The 23,121-nt window shown below is 40.5% G+C and overlaps 1 protein-coding gene across 8 annotated transcripts in view; it reads left to right on the forward strand.

The window, feature by feature from the left end:
• The window catches only part of FRY (FRY microtubule binding protein), a 447,912-nt gene that overhangs the window by 388,038 nt on the left and 36,753 nt on the right, over positions 1–23,121 (forward strand). For 6 of the 8 annotated variants that reach the window (XM_040448149.1, XM_040448142.1, XM_040448144.1 and 3 more), the window contains 9 exons: positions 1,013–1,620; positions 2,557–2,654; positions 3,045–3,215; positions 7,404–7,544; positions 9,333–9,512; positions 12,008–12,169; positions 14,838–14,912; positions 17,242–17,412; positions 20,783–20,791. In XM_040448149.1, the coding sequence (XP_040304083.1) occupies positions 1,013–1,620; positions 2,557–2,654; positions 3,045–3,215; positions 7,404–7,544; positions 9,333–9,512; positions 12,008–12,169; positions 14,838–14,912; positions 17,242–17,412; positions 20,783–20,791 (1,615 nt within the window). The remainder of the gene's footprint in view (positions 1–1,012; positions 1,621–2,556; positions 2,655–3,044; positions 3,216–7,403; positions 7,545–9,332; positions 9,513–12,007; positions 12,170–14,837; positions 14,913–17,241; positions 17,413–20,782; positions 20,792–23,121) is intronic. The other 2 variants (XM_040448143.1, XM_040448148.1) reach the window with 1 other exon arrangement.

Genomic DNA, 23,121 nt, shown 5'->3' on the forward strand with positions numbered 1-23,121 from the left:
ACCATTTGTTAAAGAGACTGTCTTTTTTCCATTGGACGTTCTTTCCTGCTTTGTCAAAGATGAGTTGGCCATACGTTTGTGGGTCTAGTTCTGGGGTTTCTATTCTATTCCATTGGTCTGTGTGTCTGTTTTTGTGCCAAAAACAGCTGGGATTAATGTCGATTTTATGTGAATATATTCCTATCTTAGGATCTTCCTTTTTTATTTTTATTCCTTTTTCTCCTGCCAATGTTTAATTACCCATTTAAAATCATTCACAATTCTGTATTCTGTTTATATAATTGAGCTCATTTTGCTTGAAATTGAGTCAGTGATGTTATCATAAATCACACTGAGCCTTGTTTCACTTTTAAGTTGGACATTTTTTATGGATAGGTAATTTTAGTATGATTACTAACATCATACATATTTTTCTATATAAACCTACAGATTTATCTCAATCAGTAAGAATTTAGCAGGAATGTTGATAAAGAGTTTTATCTTTTCAGCCTGAAATAGGCTTAGAGATAATTTCTCAGAGATTTTTTAGAAGTGTAAAAAGATTCCTTTGATGCAGTTACTTTTTTCTTTCTAGATAACATCCTTTCCATTTCTGTTCTCCTTATCAGTCAGTTAATAGAATACTAAACTTTGTGCCTATCAGGTACACTTTATTTCTAAATTACTTCTGCCCAAATTCAAACAAAAATATACGTGAAAGATCAGTAAACTTTACCACCAACCCCTCTTGTTTAGCCTTTCAATATGTATAAGTAGGTATTACGTTTTGTTGTGGTTTTGTTGGTAAGGGTTCTCATTGCTTGTTTTTGTTTTTTTCACAGCTTAAGTTTAGGAATAAGGAAATTTATTACTTTAAGTTTAAGAGTATGGTTGGGGGGGGGGGGGGGAAGAATAGATAGTGTTTCCAAAGAATGATTTCCCTCCCTTATAGTTTGTCAGTGGATCTTAAAAGGACTGGCTCTTCACTGAAGCGTGTTGGCTTTCTATTGAACTTTTTTATTTTTATACCCAGCTCTTCATCACCAGATTTAAGCTCTAGCACTAAACTAACAGCAAGCAGAAAGAGCACAGGACAACTAAATGTGAACCCGGGGACAGCCAGTGGCAATACAGCAACCGCAGAACGGAGCCGGCATCAAAGAAGCTTTTCTGTGCCCAAGAAGTTTGGTGTTGTCGACCGATCCTCAGACCCACCCAGGAGTGCCACACTGGACAGAATCCAGGCTTGTACCCAACAAGGCCTCTCCTCAAAAACCAGAAGCTCATCCTCCTTGAAGGACAGCCTCTCAGACCCATCACACATAAACCATCCAACAAACCTATTGGCCACCATCTTTTGGGTCACAGTGGCTTTGATGGAATCTGATTTTGAGTTCGAATACCTAATGGCCTTAAGGCTGTTGAATAGACTACTGGCTCACATGCCACTTGATAAAGCTGAGAACCGAGAAAAACTTGAGAAACTCCAAGGGCAGCTCAAGTGGTCAGACTTCTCAGGGTTGCAGCAGCTACTGCTGAAGGGATTCACCTCCCTCACCACCACTGACCTTACCCTGCAGCTTTTCAGTTTGCTGACACCAGTATCCAAAGTATCCATGGTGGATTCATCCCAAGCCATTGGTAAAGCCAATATCACTCATTCTCTTGCACAGTTCTGATGGTTGTTGTGTTTACGTTTGGTGTGATAAGATAATGGGCTTAGTACATTTAACAATTCTGTTTAGAAATGGTTGTTGGGGAATAGTTTGTCATTTATTCCAAAATTACACATAACGTAAATCTTAAAATTATTTACACTGTAGAAGGCATTTTTAAGGCAATAGCATAAAAGGTACAAAAGTAATGTATATATATTAATACATATTAATATATATTAATATGTATTAATTATTTCTTCATGCTTTCTAGATCGAATTGCATATACAGTCAGTTTATTCCATTTTTCTTGTACAGATAAGCATTTTTTTCTCTTTTTTCTTAACTCCTAAACCTTTTTCTTCTTAGCCTTTTACTCCCTCTTGAAAATTCTCTATTCTCTTGATTCCCTCTTGTTTTGAATTAAGCCAAATCACCAGCTGTATTTTTAATATTATGACATGTGACCCAGACTTCTTTTCATGAAGGTATAGCTTAACACAGTAGTACTAAGCCATTACTTACCATTTTAAAGAGTCTTCTTTTACTGCATTACATGAGCAAGACTTAAATTGGTTGGCTTACATCCTCTCAAACAAGCTTTTCTTAAAATATGCTTTCTGATAAAAGTTTCAAACTAGTGTTTTTGTTCGTCTTAATCTGCTTTTAAAAATCTGTGCCAGTCATCCTGATTCACAAACAGTCCATAGCGAGACAGTCACCGTGTCTCAGAATTACAAATCTACTTCAGTGCCTCCTCTGTAACTGGTGTCATTGTTGTTGTATGCTTTTTCCCTGGATTTTGTGTTCAAAAGACTGCTTTTGCATCCCCTCAGAATAAAATCTACAATATTCCTTCCCACTGTTAACAGTTAAAATGTACCATATTCAGCTGTCTCCACTGCATCTTCCCCGATCCAGGGTTTCCACTGAACGTGTTGTGTCTCCTGCCCCAGCTGATTCAGCATTTTGAAAATCCCAATCAGTTCTGCAAGGATATAGCCGAAAGGATTGCGCAGGTATGATTTCTGGTTCCACACTCAAGTGGGTCGATATGGGCCTTCAGGAAGGTCCAACGCGGAACAGCAATCACCCAGAGAGGGAAATGAGTTTCCCAAAACCTGAGAATAATGATTGAGATTGCTAGTAATTGACGTCTCTGAGTAGCTGATGCACATTGTCTTTTGGTTTCATTATTGAGAAGACAGGTGGAAAGAATTTGTGAAAATCATATTAGCTAATTACTGAGATAAGTGCTTTTGCAGCTTACCAAAATATATATATATATATATCAATGTGCTTTCCAGATTCCAGAGCAAAATTGCAAACCTATCTTTTGGCACAATTGCTAACACATCTCCCTATTTATCAGGCAATTTTATCCCTAATTGATTCTCTTCTTTTAAAAGGTGTGTTTGGAAGAGAAGAACCCCAAACTTTCCAATCTTGCGCATGTCATGACCCTTTATAAAACACACAGCTACACGAGGGACTGTGCCACATGGGTCAACGTTGTCTGCCGATACCTTCATGAAGCATATGCTGACATCACCTTGAATATGGTGACCTACCTGGCAGAGGTAAACTCTTCATTAGGGACAAACCTATTATCGTTTCCATGGCTAAAATATTTATATGGAATGGATAATAATCTCTTAATTTCATTTACTGAGTGCCTATTATATATTATCATAGATGCTATATGGAATCTTTTTAAATCTTCATGGCAAGCCACTGATGTAGATTCTATTATAACAAAGAATCTGAGGCCCAACCAGGTTAAATAATCTGCCATATGTTTAAAGCCAGCCTTTGAACTGAGGTATAACCCACCTCAAAAGCTTAAAATCCTTCTTTTTACTGCAGTAATACGTGTCAGAACATTCCAGAAATGGAGAAATGTTATCTTAATTACCCCAGGTGTTCATATGTTATTTAAGGAGTTACTATGTGGCTTGATATATTTAATGGTTGTTGGCTCTGAACCAATTACCCAGCATATATTTTGAAGTAAACTTTTTATCTTCCTTTTTAAGTTTGTTTTTAAAACCGGAATGGGATTCTTTTGTGCCCATAGAAATGTGTTTCTAGCACACTTGTTCCAAGACCCTGTTGTCCATTGGTGCTGGAAATACACAGCAAATGAAATGTATTCTGTGCAGCACCTCCAGTCACCCACTAGCTTAACCCACTAGGTCACGAAACCCATGAGGCAAGTGGCCACTGACAGCCACCTCGGGTTAGCATGTTCACTACTGCTTTTGTGAACGTATGCATGCATACGTCTTGCCAGGGCCTTTTTGGAAGTGATGAGGACGGTACCTTCAAACTTTTCTTTCAGATACGTCAACAGTGTAGGGTGCAGATAAGTTACAGAATCAATCATTGTCTGAAAGTTTCCGTAAGACTGAACCTGAACCTAGAAGAGGGTCCTTGCCCCCTCCATCTGCGTTGACAGTTGGTCCTGCAGGATTTTGATTTGCAGTCTGGGTCAGCAATGTGTGAGCTGTATTCAGAATGTCAACACCCCAAAGAGCCTCTCTTATATGCCACCCTGCTGCTTTTGACAATCACCTTGGTGACATCTGCCCCACAAGAGCCGCTAAGAAAACACACACGTACCGGAATAACTGACGCAAATGCCCTGCTTACAGACGATGCCTGTTTTAAAACAAAGTGAAGTGTAAGTTAGCAAGGAGGCAAGACTTGTTTAGATCACTAGACAGAGTCAGTCAGAGAAAGACAAATTTCATATGATTTCACTCGTATGTGGAATTTAAGAAACAAAACAGATGAACATAGGGGAAGGGAGAGGGAGGCAAACCATAAGAGACTCTTAACTACAGAGAACAAACTGAGGGTTCCTGGAGGGGAGGTGGGTGGGGGCTGGGCTAAATGGGTGATGGGCATTAAGGAGGGCATTTGTTGGGTTGAGCACTGGGTGTTACATGTAAGTGATGAATCACTGAATTCATTGTTAACTACGCATTAACTAACTTGAATTTAAATTTTTTTAAATAAATAAATAGAAAAAGGAAAAAATAAAATGTAGAATTTAAAAAGCTTCGCAAATACAAACGGGATGTGGCATATACATATGTACATATTATTCGGACTTAAAAAGGAATGAAGCACTGACACAGGCTGCCATATGGATGAACCTTGACAACTTTATGCTAAGTGACATAAGCACAAATATTATTGGATTCCACTTGTACAAGGTGCACAGAATAAGCAAATCTACAGAGACAGAAAGTAGACTAGTGGTTACCCAGGGCTGGGGGCAGGGGGTGATGGAGAGTTAGTGTTTTACAGTTAGCAGAGTGTTTATTTGGGATGATGAACAAATTCTGGAAATAAATAGTGGCAGTGGTCACACAACAATGTGAATGCACTTTATGCCACTGAATTATACACTTAAAAATGGTCCAAATGGTAACTTTATATTATATATATATGTTATATACATATGTGTTATATATATGTTATATATATTTTTTTCACTGTGAAAATAAATAAATGAAATAAATAAGTGAAAATAAATAAATAAATAAATAAATAAATAAGAATAGATTACCTAATTTGTTCTATTCAGGCTTTGTCACAAATTGTCACTACAGATTTTGTTATCAACTTAATTTCCCACCATGCATAAGATATACTAACTCCTATTTCAAGTACGCACAGGCACATGTGTATAATTATAGATCGCTGTGGTCAGGATTGCCAGTGAATCCGTTCTGTTCACTTAACAGTAATTTTGTGTGTATTTACATGTGTTGACATAGCTCACATAGTGTCATTTTCAACAACTGTGGGATTCTAACAGGTTAAGATAACACAATTTGCTTAAACGTCTCCTCTTTTGCTTATATTCATAACTTTTTTCTATTACAAGTGGTTCTTTTATGTAGACTTCTTATCAGATAATATTCAGGTTATTTCTTCTGGTGGCACTTCCCAAAGTTACTATCCAGGTGAAGGAATACACAAATGTAGTTGTACACATTTGGGAAATTGGTCTCACAGACACTTTCCCAGTTTACGATACTGTCAACAATGTATAAATGTGTTTTCCCATATCCTCACTATATTTTATTACTCTATTCCTGTTTTCAGCCTAATATTTTTATTGGTACTTTAAAATTATTCTCTTTATGTATTTCCTTTCTAGGAATATATTTCATTTTTCCACACAATAGATCTGTATAATTGCCCATATCCTCCTACATTAACTGCTCAGTTATTTCTTTTGACCACTTTTGATGTGAAATTTCAGCATATATTTGGATCCTTTCTACAGTTCTTTATTTAGAATAGTAATCTTTTATCCTGATAAACGTCACTTAGATTTTCTCATTAGTTTGCTTTCCTTTTTGAAAATATTGTTGATATCGTAGTATATGTCCATAAAAGAAAAGTTTCGTAGGTACAGAAAAGAGGGGGAAGAGAACAGGTGGAGGAGGTGAAGTAAAGAAAAATCATCCAAAATAATTACATTATCTAGAGATTTCTTTCCTTTGTTAAAAAACACACACCCATTCAAGGGGCGGCTGGGTGGCGCAGTCGGTTAAGCGTCTGACTTCAGCCAGGTCACGATCTCGCGGTCCGTGAGTTCGAGCCCCGCGTCGGGCTCTGGGCTGATGGCTCAGAGCCTGGAGCCTGTTTCCAATTCTGTGTCTCCCTCTCTCTCTGCCCCTCCCCCGTTCATGCTCTGTCTCTCTCTGTCCCAAAAATAAATAAAAAACGTTGAAAAAAAAATTAAAAAAATAAAATAAAAAACACACACCCATTCACATTGATTTCAGCATCATCTATCACACAGAAATTGTATATCCTTCCTCTTTCAATTAATATTATCTTATATCCTTTACCATCTTTAAAAATGCCATTCTATTGATGATATATTTTATCATGTAATTTACCATAATTTATGTATCCATTTCCCTAGTGTTCAGCATTTATATTACTTACAGAGCTATTTTGTTTAGTTTTTCTTGTGAGTTTCTTACCATCATAAAAAACACCTTAGTAGAATCTCATATATAAATCTTTATTTTTTTATTTTTTTTTTAATTTTTTTTCAACCTTTATTTATTTTTGGGATAGAGAGAGACAGAGCATGAACGGGGGAGGGGCAGAGAGAGAGGGAGACACAGAATCAGAAACAGGCTCCAGGCTCCGAGCCATCAGCCCAGAGCCTGACGCGGGGCTCGAACTCACGGACCGTGAGATCGTGACCTGGCTGAAGTCGGACGCTTAACCGACTGCACCACCCAGGCGCCCCTAAATCTTTATGTCTATCTCTAGGTTTGGAAAAGTTCCTAGAAGTACATAACTAGTTCAAAAGACATAAATTGTTCTTAGTACTCTGGATGTCAATTGCCAAATTATCCAAGTTACATTTCCACTGATGTTACATTTCCATCTTATATCCTCACCAATACCGACTATTATCACTTGCTAAACTTTGCCAGTTTGATAACCAATAACTTGTGTCTTTTCTTTTAATATGTAATTTTCAATAATTGGTGGTATTCGATGCTTTCCTTTTGAGGTTTATTTTGTTGTATTTCATTTGTAAATGTGGTATTTATATATTCAAACCTGCTTACATTGCCTCTAATGATAACCTTATTCCTTCAGTAGTTAGGATTTTCTTTTCCTTCCTAAGGAAATGTGCAATCTTAAAGGTGTTGGGAAGCATCGGTGCTTGTGCATGAAAAGGCTGGAGTCTCACTGACTGACCTATGCCTTGCCTCCCACAGCTGCTGGAGAAGGGTCTCCCAAGCATGCAGCAGCCCCTCCTCCAGGTGATCTACAGTCTGCTCAGCTACATGGATCTGTCAGTGGTGCCTGTAAAGCAGTTTAACGTGGAAGTTCTGAAGACCATTGAAAAATATGTCCAAGTGAGTATCTGGATACCTTCACTTAAGAGCTATGATGTTTCCAGAGAGTCATCCCAGAAAGACTGAAGCTTCGCTTGTAGCTTATCCTTGGCTGTAGAACTGTATGGGCGCCAGGCTGCACATTCACGCGTTGATATCCCTAATGCCCTGAGAGCAGTCGGGGATGGTGGCCAACCACACTGCGAGTGACATACTGAGGAGAAAGACAGGACCAAGCTGAAGCATTTCTGAGCCCCTCAGAGGACACAGTTCTGCCTCTTGGGGCTGGCAGGCTGGGTACTGAAAGCAGGTACCTGGCTGGGAGGGCCCAGCAGGGTTGTATTTGTGGTTTCCTATTTCAAAGAAGGAGAAGGAACCTAGGGCAGATGTTTCAACATACAAAGGGTTAATTCAGGGATTAAAATTGTCACTTGAGAGTTGAGGACAGTAAGGTTAACAACCTGCATGAATGTATTTGAAAATACTACAACAAACAAACACAGGAGTGTACTTGTTGAGTTGCAGAGTTCAAGGGCAGATGCTAGGTTCTATCTGGTTGAACTCATTGACAAAGCCATACAGTGTCAATGTTAGACGTTTTTACCCCATCATCACTTGAATACCACGTTGCTTGCGGAAATTATTTAATGCTAAAAATGATTTCCAAGCCTTTTTTATTGTCCGTGTTTTAAGTGGCATTTCTCCGAAAGTAGTCGTGCACTTGGTAGGCATTCAGTAACACTTTCTCACTTCACAGCAGTCCTGAGGGCCAGGTGTCCAGTTCCTATTTGTCTACAAATCCCTTGCCCCTAGTGCAAAGAAAGAATTGTTTTACTAGACTGCCTATTCTAACTAACTCAGGACTGTGGGCTATCTCTGTTATTCGATATCTTATCTTGAATGGGGACTGATTTCACATCCAAATCATGACCTCCCATTGTGCAGAATTTAAGAGGGAAGGAAATATGTTTTATTTCATGTGCTCTTATTCCACAGGCTAGGTAAATAATAATAATAACTTTTATCAAGTTCGCTTATCTGTACTCAATATTTTTATGGGAGAAGCCCATCAGCCTGCCTGGGGCCTGTCAGGGAGACAAAGATCGAAAAACAAAGTGAGTCTCACAGAAAGAGTAGGCATGTGATAAGCCAATAAGGAGAGGAAGGGCATTCCAGGACAACGGAACAAGGAAAGAGCTTGCCTGGTATGAGGAACTCCAAGGTTAGCCTGGGGGGGAGGTTACTTCTGTAGGCTGTGCTCAACGTGTGTGGACTCCACACTGCCCACCAGAGGGAGCCCTTGGAGGAGTTTAGGCAGGGAAGCAGCATGGTCTGAAAAGTTCTAGAAAGATCACTGTAGCTGGGGTGGGTATGCTGGACTTCAATAGCGGCTGCAAGTAGGGAGACCAATTAAGAGGCCACTGAAATAGGAGAACGACCAAGGAAGACAGAGACTGGAGGTGGGGAGAATGTTGAGAGTGAGTGGCCAGTAGCATAAATGCATTGGGTTTGTTTTTTTATTCGTACCAAAGAGCTACCTCATTGACCAAAATGGTACCTTGTACTTTTAAACTTCTAGTTATTTGAATATGGACAAAATTTGGTATTTTCTTATTTGCTTGTTTCCTAAATGTATCTTCTCATCTGTACACATTTTTTACGTCCTTTGCCTTTTACATATGATGGAACTTCCTGCACTATTTTAAATCTGTGTATTCTGACTGATCATAAGAAGTTTCAGTAGCTGGGGGTTGATGCATTTTTAAAAATGAAATTGTTTTTAACCATTGAATGTTTTATTCCCGTCAGAGTGTTCACTGGAGAGAAGCTTTGAATATCCTGAAGCTGGTGGTTTCTCGATCTGCCAGTCTAGTTTTGCCTTCCTACCAGCACAGTGACCTCTCAAAGATAGAAATACATCGAGTGTGGACCAGTGCTTCTAAGGAATTACCTGGAAAAACCCTAGACTTCCACTTTGATATTTCGGAGGTATGTTATCTGTTTCTGTAAATTTCAGCAGCTAGAACAGGTGACAAAGGTCAAAACTAGTTGTCTGGGGAAGGAGAGACTTATTTTACATTTACTTCAAAGTAAGTTTTCTAAGGCCTGCATTAGGTTCTGGTTTTTAGGAACACAGTGAATGTCGTATTCATTGGGACTCCAATTGGCAGCTTTTAAAAATAGAAACTAGCCTCAGCTATATAAAAATGATTTTTTGAAAGAGATAACTTTAAAATAGAATGACCATAAGCATTTTAGGGGCGCCTGGGTGGCTCAGTCGGTTGAGCATCCGACTTCGGCTCAGGTGGTGATCTCGCAGCTCATGAGTTCGAGCTCCGTGTCTGGCTCTGTGCTGACAGCTCAGAGCCTGGAGCCTGCTTCGGATTCTGTATCTCCCTCCTTCTCTGCCCGTCCTCTGCTCCCACTCTGTCTCCCTGTCTGTCTGTCTTTCTCTCTCTCTATCTCTTTCTCTCAAAGATAAAATAACATTTAAAAAAATTTTTTAAAGAATGATCATAAGCATTTTAAAGCCTGACCTCATTTCTTTATCTGACAGGTATCATGTCCTATCTTTAAATCCACAACTTTGCTCCCTGACCTCCCAGCCAGACCAGCAAATGACTGAGATTTAAAGAGATACAGAATCTGTCTTTACGGTTGTTTCCCCAAGTGACACGACTTTTTAGACCAGTAAAATGATCCGTATTCTTGCCTCAAGGGAGTGGGAAGGAAGGAGAAAGGGGACTAGTGAACCAAGCCAAGGAATTGGGAAGAAAAGAGAGGTTGGGGGGCACCTGGGTGGCTCAGTCAGTTAAGATCTGACCTCACCTCAGGTCATGACCTCGAGGTTTTGTGAGTTTGAACCCCGCATTGGGCTCTCTGCTGTCAGCGCAGAGCCTGCTTTGGGTCCTCTGTCCCCCTCTCCCTCCGTCCGTCCCCTGCTCACTCGTACGTGCTCTCTCTTGCTCTTTCTCTCTCAAAAATAAATAAGCATTACATTTTTAAAAAGAAAAAGAAAAGAGAGGGTGGAAGGTAGTCAGATCTGCCTGCTGCTCTGAGAATGGACATTTGGGAAGCCTGTCCCAACTCTAAGATGCACAAATACTTTGCTCTCCTGTCTCGCTTACCCCGTGACCCATAAGCCCGCCAAAGCAGAAACTATACTCTGTCCATTTTGTAACCAGGGTCTGGTACAGAGTCTGGTGCATTACAGGTACTTAACAAACATTCTTCAACACTGCTGAATGAGTAAGTCCACTGAAAGAATAAACTAGATCTGCTTGTGTGAAACTTACTTGCTCTATTAAGTAGGTAGGTTGTAGTCAGCTTGGGTTTTTTCACACCGTGATCTCAGTGACCTTCTATCATTTCAGTATCCAGGTTAAGATACTCTTGCTGCTATTGTGATACCTGCATCTGTAGTTTGTGGGTCTGATATTAAGGTATCCAATCAATAATTTTTTCCATTTGTAACATTCCTTTTTCACATTGCTGGAGGGGAAAGCTACTTTTATTCTTTGGAGTTTGTTCTGTTCCAAAGGGGTACAGAAAGCATGCAGCCACTGGGCTGCATGCCCCAGGGACGGAGCTGCTCCAGAATAAAGAGCCTGGAGAACCAGATGGAGATTTTCCAGCTGGTGTCTACCACCTCTGAGGGTAGGCCCACAAATGGGATTCTGCAGCCCCACTGGGGCTCAAGTTTGGATGGTGCTGCCTACCCAGCTGCCACCCGGCCGTGTGTGAAATGAACTCTCAGGAAGTGAAATTTCCAAAGCGTTGCCCGAGTACCTGGCCCTGAACTCATTCGTTTAAATAACTGAAAAGATATAATCACTCTAAGTAGATTTTAAATAACTGAGAGTATACAGAGATTGGTGACCAAAGGTTGGGAAGACGGGAAGGAATTTTGGCCTCTTGTTAGAATGATAAGAAATTCTTTTAAGCTTAATCTGAAAACTATTTGCTTTCCTGAATGTTTTGCTTCTGACCTTTACCAGTGGTTGAAGAACAAGCAATTGGATTTGTTTTCAGCTGCTAAAGAGGGTGGGAAAATGTTAACGATGTAAAATGATTTAGAATGTATATTTGAACGTGGGGCACCTGGTGGCTCAGTCGGTTAAGTATCTGACTCTTGATTTCAACTCCGGTCATGATTTCATGGTTCATGAAATCGAGCCCCACATCAGGCTCTGTGCTGATAGTGCGGAGCCTGCTTGGGATTCTCTCTCTCTCCCTCTCTGCCTACCCCTCCTGTGCTCACTCTTTCTTTCTTTCTCTCTCTCTCTCAATATAAATAAATAAACTTAAAAAAAAATCAGAATGTGTATTTGAACATCAGGAAAATGAGCCTACCTGTAACACTGAACTTCTCTAAGGTTTAATCAAATAGGCAATGTTTGGTTGCTGCTGGGTGGAGCGATCCCATATTCCACACAACTATTGAACAGATAGAAGAGTGAGATTTTGTATTCTCTTCTGTCAAGACGCCAATCATCGGGAGGCGATACGATGAGCTGCAGAACGCTTCTGGGCGCGATGGGAAGCCCAGGGCGATGGCCGTCACCAGGAGCACATCCTCTACCTCATCGGGCTCCAACTCCAATGTCCTTGTTCCTGTTAGCTGGAAAAGGCCCCAGTATTCTCAGGTATAGAATCCTAGTCCCTGGGATTGGAAGAGAGAGCTCAGGGAGACCTCTCGAGCCCAACTGCCCATGTGATCCCAGGTTTCTCCATCACCATCCTGGCATTGCCCACGTAGGCATCAACACTTCAGTGATGAGTATCCCGTGGCACCCCAAGGGACCCTGTCTTATCTTGGAACAGCTCATTTCATTGAGTTGAAGTCTGACATTTGCCGCTGCTACCCGTTGGTCCTAGCTCTCTTTAGACTTAGGAAATGAAATCTGATCTCTCACCTTCAGAGAGATAAAGAAACCCTCTCCCCTCTACCACTCATTCCAGTGAGTTCTCTTTTCTCCAAAGACTATATCCTTAGTTCTCCCAACCAGTTCTATACGATAGGGCTTCATAAGAATGCAGAATCTGCCCTTCCGGTTGCTTCCTCAAGCCACACTGCTTTTTATTTTATTGTTTGAAGTTTTTTTTTAATATAATTTACTGTCAAATTGGCTAACATACAGTGTATACAGTGTGCCCTTGGTTTGGGAGGTAGATACGTAAGCGATGAACCACGGGAATCTACCCACACTGCTTTTTAGACCAGTAAAATGATCTAAATTCTTACCTTGATGGAGAGGGGAAGGGAAAGGGAAGGGACTGGTGAGTGAAGCTAAGGAATCAGAAAGGAAAAAGAGGGTGGAAAGTAGTCAGACTTCCTGCTGCTCTGTGAATGAATACTGGGGACGCCTGTACTTTCTCTAAAAGGTGCAAACACTTTGCATTCCAGTCGGCATTCTGACTGCTGTCCCCTAAGCATGCACTCCAGTGGTCTCCATGGACAGTCTGAGCTATGTGGAGCAGAACCGGCCGCTGGATCTCTCTGTAGTTCTCTCTCTGTAGATCTCTCTCTTAGTACAGCCTAAGACCGTATTTGCTCAATGGGCAACTGCATTAATGTCATCAGGCTTGCCATCGAGTAAAACTTCTGCATTATTCAGACCTCTTTGGTGACATTAATCACCTTAAGTGGAAAAGGAATTTATTAACTCTCATGGCTTGGCTTCAAGCACAGCTGGATTCTAGTACACAAAACGAGGAACTGGGTCCTTAGACTCCCTCTGCCCTTCTCGCTGTCCTCGCCTTCCCTTCCCAGTCTTGGCCCTCCTTTCCTCTCCGGTGATTTCATTCTGAGGCAGACTCTTCTCTTATGAAGCACCAAAAACTTCGAGCAGCTCCAGATTTATATGGTCTTTGGCTCCGATGATTTCAGGTCAAAGGCATTCCCTTCCCAACATCTGAAGCAATTCTAGAAGGACTCTTGCTGCACGTGTGAGGGAGGCAAAGCCCCACAGTGGGAGAGGAGCTGTTTCTGAGATAAAAAAGAGGGACCGTGTTACTGGAAGAAGGCCAAATGGGTGGGCGCTGAGCAGAGAACACTTTGCACACGTGCAGGACTCACCTTCACCCTCCAAGGTTGGAGGAGTGGAATATATAGCATGGGGCCTGCTGGAACATGGCTGGCTCTCAGTAAGGGTTCACTGAGCTGTTGAGTAAGAGAGCCTACTATACATTCTTAGGGATTTGGAAAAGAGAAGAAAAATAGACATCCCAACACCCATGTTCCTCTGTATGGATTCCTTCCCCGAATTGTAAGATGCCCACTAAAACTTAGGGAAATATTTTAGCAAATCTCTTGCCATTCTCCAACATTAAGGTCTTCCTGTCTTTGGCCTTGATAAAATACTGTATTGGGTGTCCCTTCTATAATGTGGAAAGAAGAATGCAGTGAGCCAAATTCCATTAAGAAAGAAAAGCTATGAGCACTATTGGCCTCCTAAGCAGTCTCCACGTTAACTTAAATCAGATTAAAGGGGAAAAATCATTTTACAGGGTCAGAAAGATTGCTTTAAGAGCATCTCTGAAGTAATTAACATTTTTTAGGCTCTGGCTTACTCTTCCTTTTCATTCTCAACTCTCCAATTATCCCGAGACCTAGTTCATCTATGTCATTGGAAAATGTGATGGTTTATGGAAGAATCTCCGTGCTTAAGTGGCTGAAAAATAAGGCTCATGAAGAAAAGCAAAAGGAATTGAATCTGTTTAACTTTAGGGAGAATAAATTGAGAAAGACTTAATATGGCTTACAGATAATTGAATTCTTTAATGCTGCAGAAAGTAAAGTTATTCTTCCATTTGAGGAAAAGAAATGTGTGCTAGAACATAATAGATTTAATTTAGGTGAAAGGAAAGCCTTGCTAATGCTGGAAGTTGTAACAGACAAGAAAAGATTATCAAGGGGAGTCACGAATATCTGCTGAGTTTCACACCCCTCCCTCAGGCAAATGTAGATCAGCACTGTCAAGTAGGAACATAGTGTGTGTCTTGTTTTTAAACTTTGTAAAAGTTGCCTTTTTTAAAAAAGTAAAAAGAAATAGGTAAAATCAATTTTAATAACCTATTTTAGTTAGCCTAATATATCTCAAACATTATTACTTCAATATGCAACCAGTAGTTTGCAATATTAATGAGGTATTTTGCATTCTCTTTTTTCATACCAAGTCTTTGTGTATTTTACATCTCAATTCCCACCACATTTCGGGGGCCATAGCCCTTTGTGGCTAATAGCTATAGTATGGAAACAGATTTGATCACAGAACTCCATGATTAAAACGTGTTTGTGTGTCTCTTTTCCAGAAGAGGACAAAAGAGAAGTTGGTGCACGTCCTTTCTCTGTGTGGCCAAGAAGTAGGATTAAGCAAAAATCCATCAGTAAGTTCCATCATATATCACATTTATGTTGGTACCATATCATTTTTACCTTTGATCTTTTTACCTTTAGAGAAGTCCTCTGTGAATTACAAGTATGATATCCACCATCATACTCATACTAGATCATACTCATAGGCTATTTCTTTCCACACTAAGATTTTTAATCTCCCTTAGTTCAGAAACAGTGAATGATTTTGTTAGCTATTTGCTCTAGTTTGTAAATAGCACTGTTACTTTCATTTTTTAAAATTCTTTGGATTTTGTTATAAATATGCCCAGACTACGTTAATATGTATATGTATATTAATTAAATATAAATAAAATATATAATTATATAATTATTTATTACATAGAATAAAATATAAAAATAAAAATATATATATGACGATCTCCTGCACCATATTTAATATACATTCTTTTGGGGTATAATTTTACTCTGCGTATGCACACCCCTTCCTATGATGTCATTATTTGACTCATGCAGAAGAGGGATCAAAATAATGATATATCATTATAGTTTTTTTCTCTCACATACATCCACTGATGTTACAGTTAAAACAACAACATGCCATTGCGCTTTGGAATAAATGAATAATCACAGTATTAGAACTTAGCTAATATAAAATTTAGCTTTTATAAAACTTAGCTAATTCAGGTTGTCTGTGAGACTATCATAGCAAAAGCAGTAAAAATCTCAGGGTCTGGTTTCACCGGCGTATCTCAGCCTCTTCATTATTAATAAAAAATAAATATCTAACTAATTTCCCAAATGAAGTAAGAATTAGCAAACAATTGCTCAGGGGAGCTGTCTCTGAAATCTCAAAATGTATCTATTGACGTAGTTCACGAGCAGGTGAAATGTTAGAGGCTCGTAAATACTTGATAAAGTGCAGATGGGTGTTTCTTACGGTCCGGAACGTGCCCCTGCCAGCCAGCAGCTAAGCTCAGCTTACGATCAGTAGATCAGTGGGTTTGTTGCTGCTCCTGAGACCTGAGGGCAGAGGGGACGAGGTGACAGTGGCGGGGTGGGAGGAGGGAGAGTGACAAGCGCCCTTTCCCTCTGCGGAGCGGCCCTCCAGCGAGGACCGAGGACCGTCTCCTATTGCCATTCTGGCTGGCGCGTCCTCCTCAGATCTCAACTGCCTGCTTCCGTGCTAGAAATGTTTACCCAGAGTATGTTGCCGGTCGGTCAGAGAGGCAGTGCTAACTGGGAAGAAGAGCCTTCAACCGAGGAAGCCTGCATTCTAGCCGCGTCTCTCACGAGCTAGTTGCCTGGCCTTCAGTGCTATTTCTCTCCTAGACCCACTTGCAATCCCTGAGCAAACTGTGTGTCGCGGGCCATTGCATGAGAACGTAGTGCAAGTCACAGGACTGTTCTTAAACACTGGAGGAAAGGGGGACATTTCAAATCCATTCATTCTTTTTACTTTTGAGAGGCACTTGTTATATTAAATAAATACAAACGATTTGCCTGCTTCTCAAGGAAGACATAGATAGACATTATGATGGCTAAAAAAAAATCATACCGTTCACTTTTATTTAATATCAGTCTATGTTCAGGAGAGACTGGATAGCAAAACATTGAGGTCCACTTACAGTTTATTTCTACAAAGTTCTACTAAAATGTCCCAGTGGGAAAAAAACTAAACACAGAAGATGGTTCTAAGATTATTAACATTCAAGAGGTCTTAATAGGAAAAAAAAAAAAAAGTTTTGTTCCGTTTATACCAACAGGAAGGGAATTTAGGTATAAATTACGAGCATGGCTGCTCACATACTCGTCTGTAATTCAAATGAACAAGGACTGTAGTATTTGTCCTCTGTGTCTTATTCTTTATTGGTTCCTGGTTTATCTCTGAAAGGGTTAAATGCTTTGTACTCACAGGCCATTCTATAATAATGTATCTTTGTATCAGTAGCCCTTAAAATATTATGTGATAATATACATGTGAAGTGTATGTGCATGTGTACAATTTCCGACCTCAGTTCAGAAACAGTGGAAAATTTCTTGGCTGCTCTAGTTTGTCTGTGAATATACACTCAGTTGTCACACACACACACACACATGCTCCGATGGGATCCAGTCTTCATTAAGAAGCAGCATCGTGACTCGAACCTTCTCCTCCTGTGTGAACTTGTGTCTTTGCAATGAGTTTAATCTGAAGGCACCTGTCCAACATAAATACTAAAAGAACATTCTAAAAATACCCACTTAAGGAATTAGGTGTGTACTCGAAATAGATGGCCACGAACAGCCAGTTGCAGTTTTTATAGCACAAACAACCGAAGGGAGAACCGTCTCTCAGGAGAGGACTCTTGCGATTCGTAGGTGATCTTTTCATCGTGTGGGGATCTGGACCTTCTGGAGCACCAGACGAGCTTGGTCTCTTCCGAGGACGGCGCCCGGGAGCAGGAGAACATGGATGACACAAACAGCGAGCAGCAGTTTAGAGTCTTTAGGGACTTCGATTTCCTAGATGTGGAGCTGGAGGATGGAGAGGTACAGTATCTTCTCTGTAAAAATACCCCCCTCAGCCTTGCCTTGACTAACGAAGTTTCTTTTTACCTGCTAACTGATCAGGTTTTATAACAGACTCTTTAACTGGGAAGCTGTAGACTTTGTTTTCAATCAACTTATCCAAAGGACAGCAGCTTGACTTTGGCAGAAGTTACCACACCCTTCCTGTCTGAGTCCACAGCATTTAAGCTGCCAAGTTCTTTCTAAATGGCAGGGATCTGACGTTTAATGACCACACAAAGACTGTGTGTGTGCAGTCCAAAGGTGAACTTTAAAAGAAAAAAAAAAAAAATCACAAACACATTCAGGTTCTGAGCCTATTCGCGGGCACCTGGGCAAAACTTGCCAAGAGTCTAATTATTTTAAAAGTGAAATTACTCTGATTCAGTTACTTCAAAGCTTGCCTGCTCCGACCTGAGAAGGGAGCCTCGGGGCTCCAGCATTGTTGTGCTGTTTGATGAAATCACAACTTGAAACAGGATGTAGTGCACCCGAGAGCTCTTTGCTCTGCTCTAGGCTGCTAGCTCGTGTCCCCGACACCTGGAGCCGCTGAATTCATGTCTCAACCGGCCAATGCAGATTTGTGGATTTGAATGATAATTATGGTGATAGGATGCTTTCAGTTATGAATCATGTGTTTGAAAACTGGGATTGGAAGGAGGGGCATCATTGTGACCCTCTCATTTCAGTAGCTTAGAGGCACGTTCCAGCTGGGGAAAGTCTCCGCCCCATGGAGGAAAACAAAACTGACCAAAGGGAGACTGGCTACCTAAAAATGCCTGATAAGGAGCCGCCTCCTGGTGTTACTTCACATCCTGAGGCTCACATTCAGCTAAATGCACTGTCTTTCCCAGACAAAGAAAGGGCTTTCTGCCAGTCTTACAGTTACAATGGAGGCCCAAATTCAAAGTTTAACCTATCCCGTGACTGGTATGCATCTCCTGACTCAGCTAGAAACTTGTGGGAAACGGTACTTCCGGTAGCTGCCTACCTTCCCTAAAAGGATGGGGCTGTGGACCAATCCTCTTATGTTGAGGTAAGGCCAAGGAGCTCTCCGCTTTTGTTCCTCCCGGCCAAGGCCTACCCTGGATGTCTGGGGAGAATTCTGTCCCCAGGATGAAGGATGTTTTCTCTTCCTCTTCTTTTCTGCAGAAAACAAGTTTAGCCTACCCAGCCGTTAAAGAATATAAAGACGCTAGCTGTAAAACACCTTTAAAGCAAGTGTCAGCTTTTCACCTTGAATTATCCTAGAACCACTAAAAAGTACTGCAGAGTTTTTCTACTGTTAACCTGAATAAGTGACAAAGAGGGGCGCCTGGGTGGCTCAGTCAGCTAAGCGTCCAACTTCGGCTCAGGTCATGATCTCACAGCTCGTGAGTTCAAGCCCTGCATCAGGCTCTGTGCTGACAGCTTAGAGCCTGGAACCTGCTTCAGATTCTATGTCTCTCTCTCTCTCTCTCTCTCTGCCCCTCCCCTGCTCATACTCTGTGTCTCTATCTCTCTCAAAAATAAACATTAAAAAAAAATTTTTTAATAAATAAGTGATAAATCAATCACTAAATGTGGTGAGGATTGTTTTAAAAAGTCTAAGCCAAAATACAACTGTTTAGAATACTTTCAAAACGTCTCTGAGCCAAAGCTATATGGGATGTCCGAAGATGAGCTCCCTGATCTGGACCACTGACCTAATTTTTGTTCTTGGCCTAGAATTCACGCTTAGGCACCCTCTTCACTCTGGAAGTTAAAGTAAGGAGGGAAATTTTGATGAAGCAAGAGAGGCATCATTTTCCAGTCTCAGCCAAAATTTAAAAAAAAAAAAAAAAAAATGTCTTATGGGACGTGACCTGGTAGGAGTAACATCAAGTGGAACAATCAGACACGGTTTCTGAACAAATTTAATTTCTGTCAAAATGAAGGAGAATATGAGGTGCCACTCACTTGAAAATAAATACTATACTAATGCTTTGGGGGACAGTTAATAATGAATGCTACATCTGACTTCTAGTATTCTGTTATTCTAGCAAACAAGAACTACAAAATCATAGTGATCATTTTCTCTTATATAATTAAGATTTTATAAGAAACTTGAGAACGTGGGGGCGCCTGGGTGGCTCAGTCAGTTAAACGTCCGACTCTTGATTTGGGCTCAGATCATGATCTCACCATTCATGAGCTCGAGCCCCGCCTTGGGCTCCATGCTGAGTGTGGAGCCTACTTGGGATTCTCTCTCTCTGCTCCTCTCCCACTCGCACACACTCTTTCTCTCAAAATAAATAAATAAAACTTAAAAAAGAAAGAAAGAAAGAAAGAAAGAAAGAAAGAAAGAAAGAAAGAAAGAAACTTAAGAGTGTGAAAGTATGTATTTCATCCAAATAAATTAAACCATCTGAGAATATTTCGCTATTTCTCAATAAGATTATAATAAGGGATTCTAGCAAGCATACAGGGTAGTACAGTAAAAATTCTCGAGCTTTAGGGTCAGGCAAGTCCAACTTTGAATTTCACCTCTGCCCCTGACTTAGCTCTTGGCTTCCTCAGCTATTAAGTGGGTATGATAATAGCCTGCCGAGTTGATGTGAGGATTAGGTAAGAACCTCTGGAAAGCTTCTAGCACAGTGCCAGGCACATAGTAGGCATTCCTTTGTACTGTCATTGTTGAATAATTCCAGCATATCCTCATCTGAGAAAGCCAAGCATATCTGGCATCTAGAGCAAAACACAATGATCAAAAAAAAAAAAAAAAACAAACTTTTTTTAGATCTGTCCCTTTTCATTAAATAGTCTCAGAATTTACTGACTCCTATCTGTAATGGTTTGCCTTTGAAATTTTTAGAATCTTTAGAAGGTGCCGTGTCCTTGCTATTAATTGCACATTAGCAGCGAACACACCAGGATGACAGACACTAGCCTCGTGAGATGGATCAGGTGATGCCACCTTTTTTTCTCCCAGTTGATGATCCTCATTCATTTCCCCACAACACTGAACAATTTGCTCACAAAGAAAAATTTAAGCATCCCCCCACCAAAAAAAAAGGGCGTTGAGGAGCACAAGGTGTCAGTCACTGAAGTGACAAGCTATTTCAGAAATCGTATTTATGATTTGTTACCCCAGATACATCATCCGTCCCTAAGAGGATTGGAATTGCTGGTGCTTGGTACTGATTTCTCTCTTTGGGGGTTTGTATATCTTCACCTTTTTTTTTTTTTAAGTTGCATCAAATGAAGTATATATCGTTGGCACTGTTTGTTGCTGTTGTGTTAAAACTAAGATAAATGCACTTGAGTATCTTTAATATTATCGTTTTAAATAGACCTCTTATTTGTTTTTCTGTCCATTCAATCCGCTACGAAGGAACTGCAGGTAAGATGATGCTATGTTTCATTCAGATCCGCTAAGTAGATGTTTTGCATCGTCGCAGATTTATAACAACATAATTGCTTTTCTTCCTCCCTTCTAGCGTATGTATGCCTATCTGCGCGCATATTTACATTGAGGTGTGCGTGAGACAAAAAGTGTTTTTCTTTGTGGCTCCAGGATGGGAATAGTTTCCAAACTATAAATACAAGACAATTTTAAAATCTAGTCTGGAAGTTGCATAGTTATATCTCTTGAGAGAAAGTGAGGTTTAAATAGGATCCATGGAAATCTTATGATGCCTGAGAAGGCAGCCGCACAACGGAATTCGTTGTGTAGTTACCTTCTCTAATTAAAGGTGAAGTCAACAAGCGGCATCCAACAGTATACCACGAACACTTCCAAGCAGATCTGCTTATTTTCCAGGAATTAGGAGCTGTCTTTGTATGGCAACTGTATAAAGTTTCATCCAGATGAGAACCATTTCTCAAAAGGGAGTCCTAATAATAATTGCACCCAGGAAACAGGCATAAGCCAGGACCGTCCTGGGCGTACTGACTTGTGATCACCCTACTATCCATTGCCATGTCAGACTTACTTTGAGTAGGCATATCTGGGCAAATATATTTTGACCACAGTGCACTTATGTCCCTTCACCAATAATTCTTACCTGACAGAGTTCTAGTGTGGAAAAAAAATTATTTCAAGGAATAGTGTTTCCAACATTTCTAGAATGTTCAGTCACTAGTACTTAGCTCAGTACAAATCCTGAGTGGTTAAGTTTGATAGCTGACATATGCAGATTGTCTTGAATAATTAGCCATCTCCTAAATTTTCTCACACATAGAAAAATCTGACATAATCAGTCAGACACTGTTTTGACCTTGTGGGTTGACTTTTAATCACCACACACCCTTGAGCTAGGTAATAGCACTCTTGCATCTCAGTTCTTCAGCCTCCACTGCGGTAACAGTTTCAACACCGTTCCCTCTAATGGAGAGCTATCGTATCCTCCAGAAAGACATCCCACTATTCTTCCTGCGACAGAAGCCTTCCCTTACAACCCCACTTCTCATGCCTGATCCAGCCGGGTCTTCACCAGAGGTGCAGTTATATCAGTATGAGCCATCATCCTTGCCCGGTGTAGCATTCCCTGCCCCTGGGCGTCCATGTTTCTCTGCAAGCTCATGGTTCTGTCTCGGGCTCAGTGCTGGAGACTTCCAGAATTGTCATCCAAGATAGTTCATCCAGCCGATCCACTGATTGGATGCACAAGAATCGGTGCTAGGATTTGTTTTCTATTCATATTTTGTGTATTTCTCCCAGTAATCTGCACAGTCTTTTTTCTCTGTACTCTTGTTCTTTCAATCTTTTTAACTTCTTCACACATTGTGATTTCTTTTTCTCTCCCGTATTCTTGCCTCTCCACATTTTTTATTTCATTTTTTCACTGAAACAGCTATTTTAAAATCCCTGCACAACAGTTAACCTTTTCCACTAGGAAAAAAAATTACTTGGTGACAATTTATCACAGCAGATACAGATAAAGGTATAGATACAGATAAGACAGCAGATATAGGTACAGAATATGGAAATCATATTCAACGTCTCCTTTTTATAACCAGACGGTCCTAAGAACAATCATAAACATCACGCATGGGGATCAATAATGATAATAATTTCTGTATCATATCCAGAATGTGCTCAGGATCATTACCTGTTGCCTTCCACCATGAATAGCCAAAACAGACTTTGGAAAAGCTAAGCATCTGTTCTGTGAGAGATCTATGAGAATGGCAAGGTGTGCTTCATTCAGATCCAGGAGAAATAGATCCTTAAACCAGAGGAAGATTAGTAAATTTAATGATCCTAATTTTTTTTTTAATTTTTTTTTTCAACGTTTATTTATTTTTGGGACAGAGAGAGACAGAGCATGAACGGGGGAGGGGCAGAGAGAGAGGGAGACACAGAATCGGAAACAGGCTCCAGGCTCTGAGCCATCAGCCCAGAGCCTGACGCGGGGCTCGAACTCACGGACCGCGAGATCGTGACCTGGCTGAAGTCGGACGCTTAACCGACTGCGCCACCCAGGCGCCCCTAATGATCCTAATTTTAACAGTAATTTGCCTCTCTCATATTATACGGTTACGCTAGTCACTGAGCTCTCACCGGAAAAAGTTGTTTTATTTCAGTGACCCATCAGACAGTGTTTCACATGACCAATAAATGAAAGGATTCTGGGCTAGATTTTGTTTAGATTCCCTGTTCGTGTAGGTTAAAACTCGCTTATCAAGGGGCTGCGTACTATTTCCCTTGCTTTATTCCTGTTTTAACAC

Source organism: Herpailurus yagouaroundi, unplaced genomic scaffold, assembly GCF_014898765.1.
Source record: "Herpailurus yagouaroundi ecotype Mexico unplaced genomic scaffold, PumYag 197, whole genome shotgun sequence".
NCBI lineage: Eukaryota > Metazoa > Chordata > Mammalia > Carnivora > Felidae > Herpailurus > Herpailurus yagouaroundi.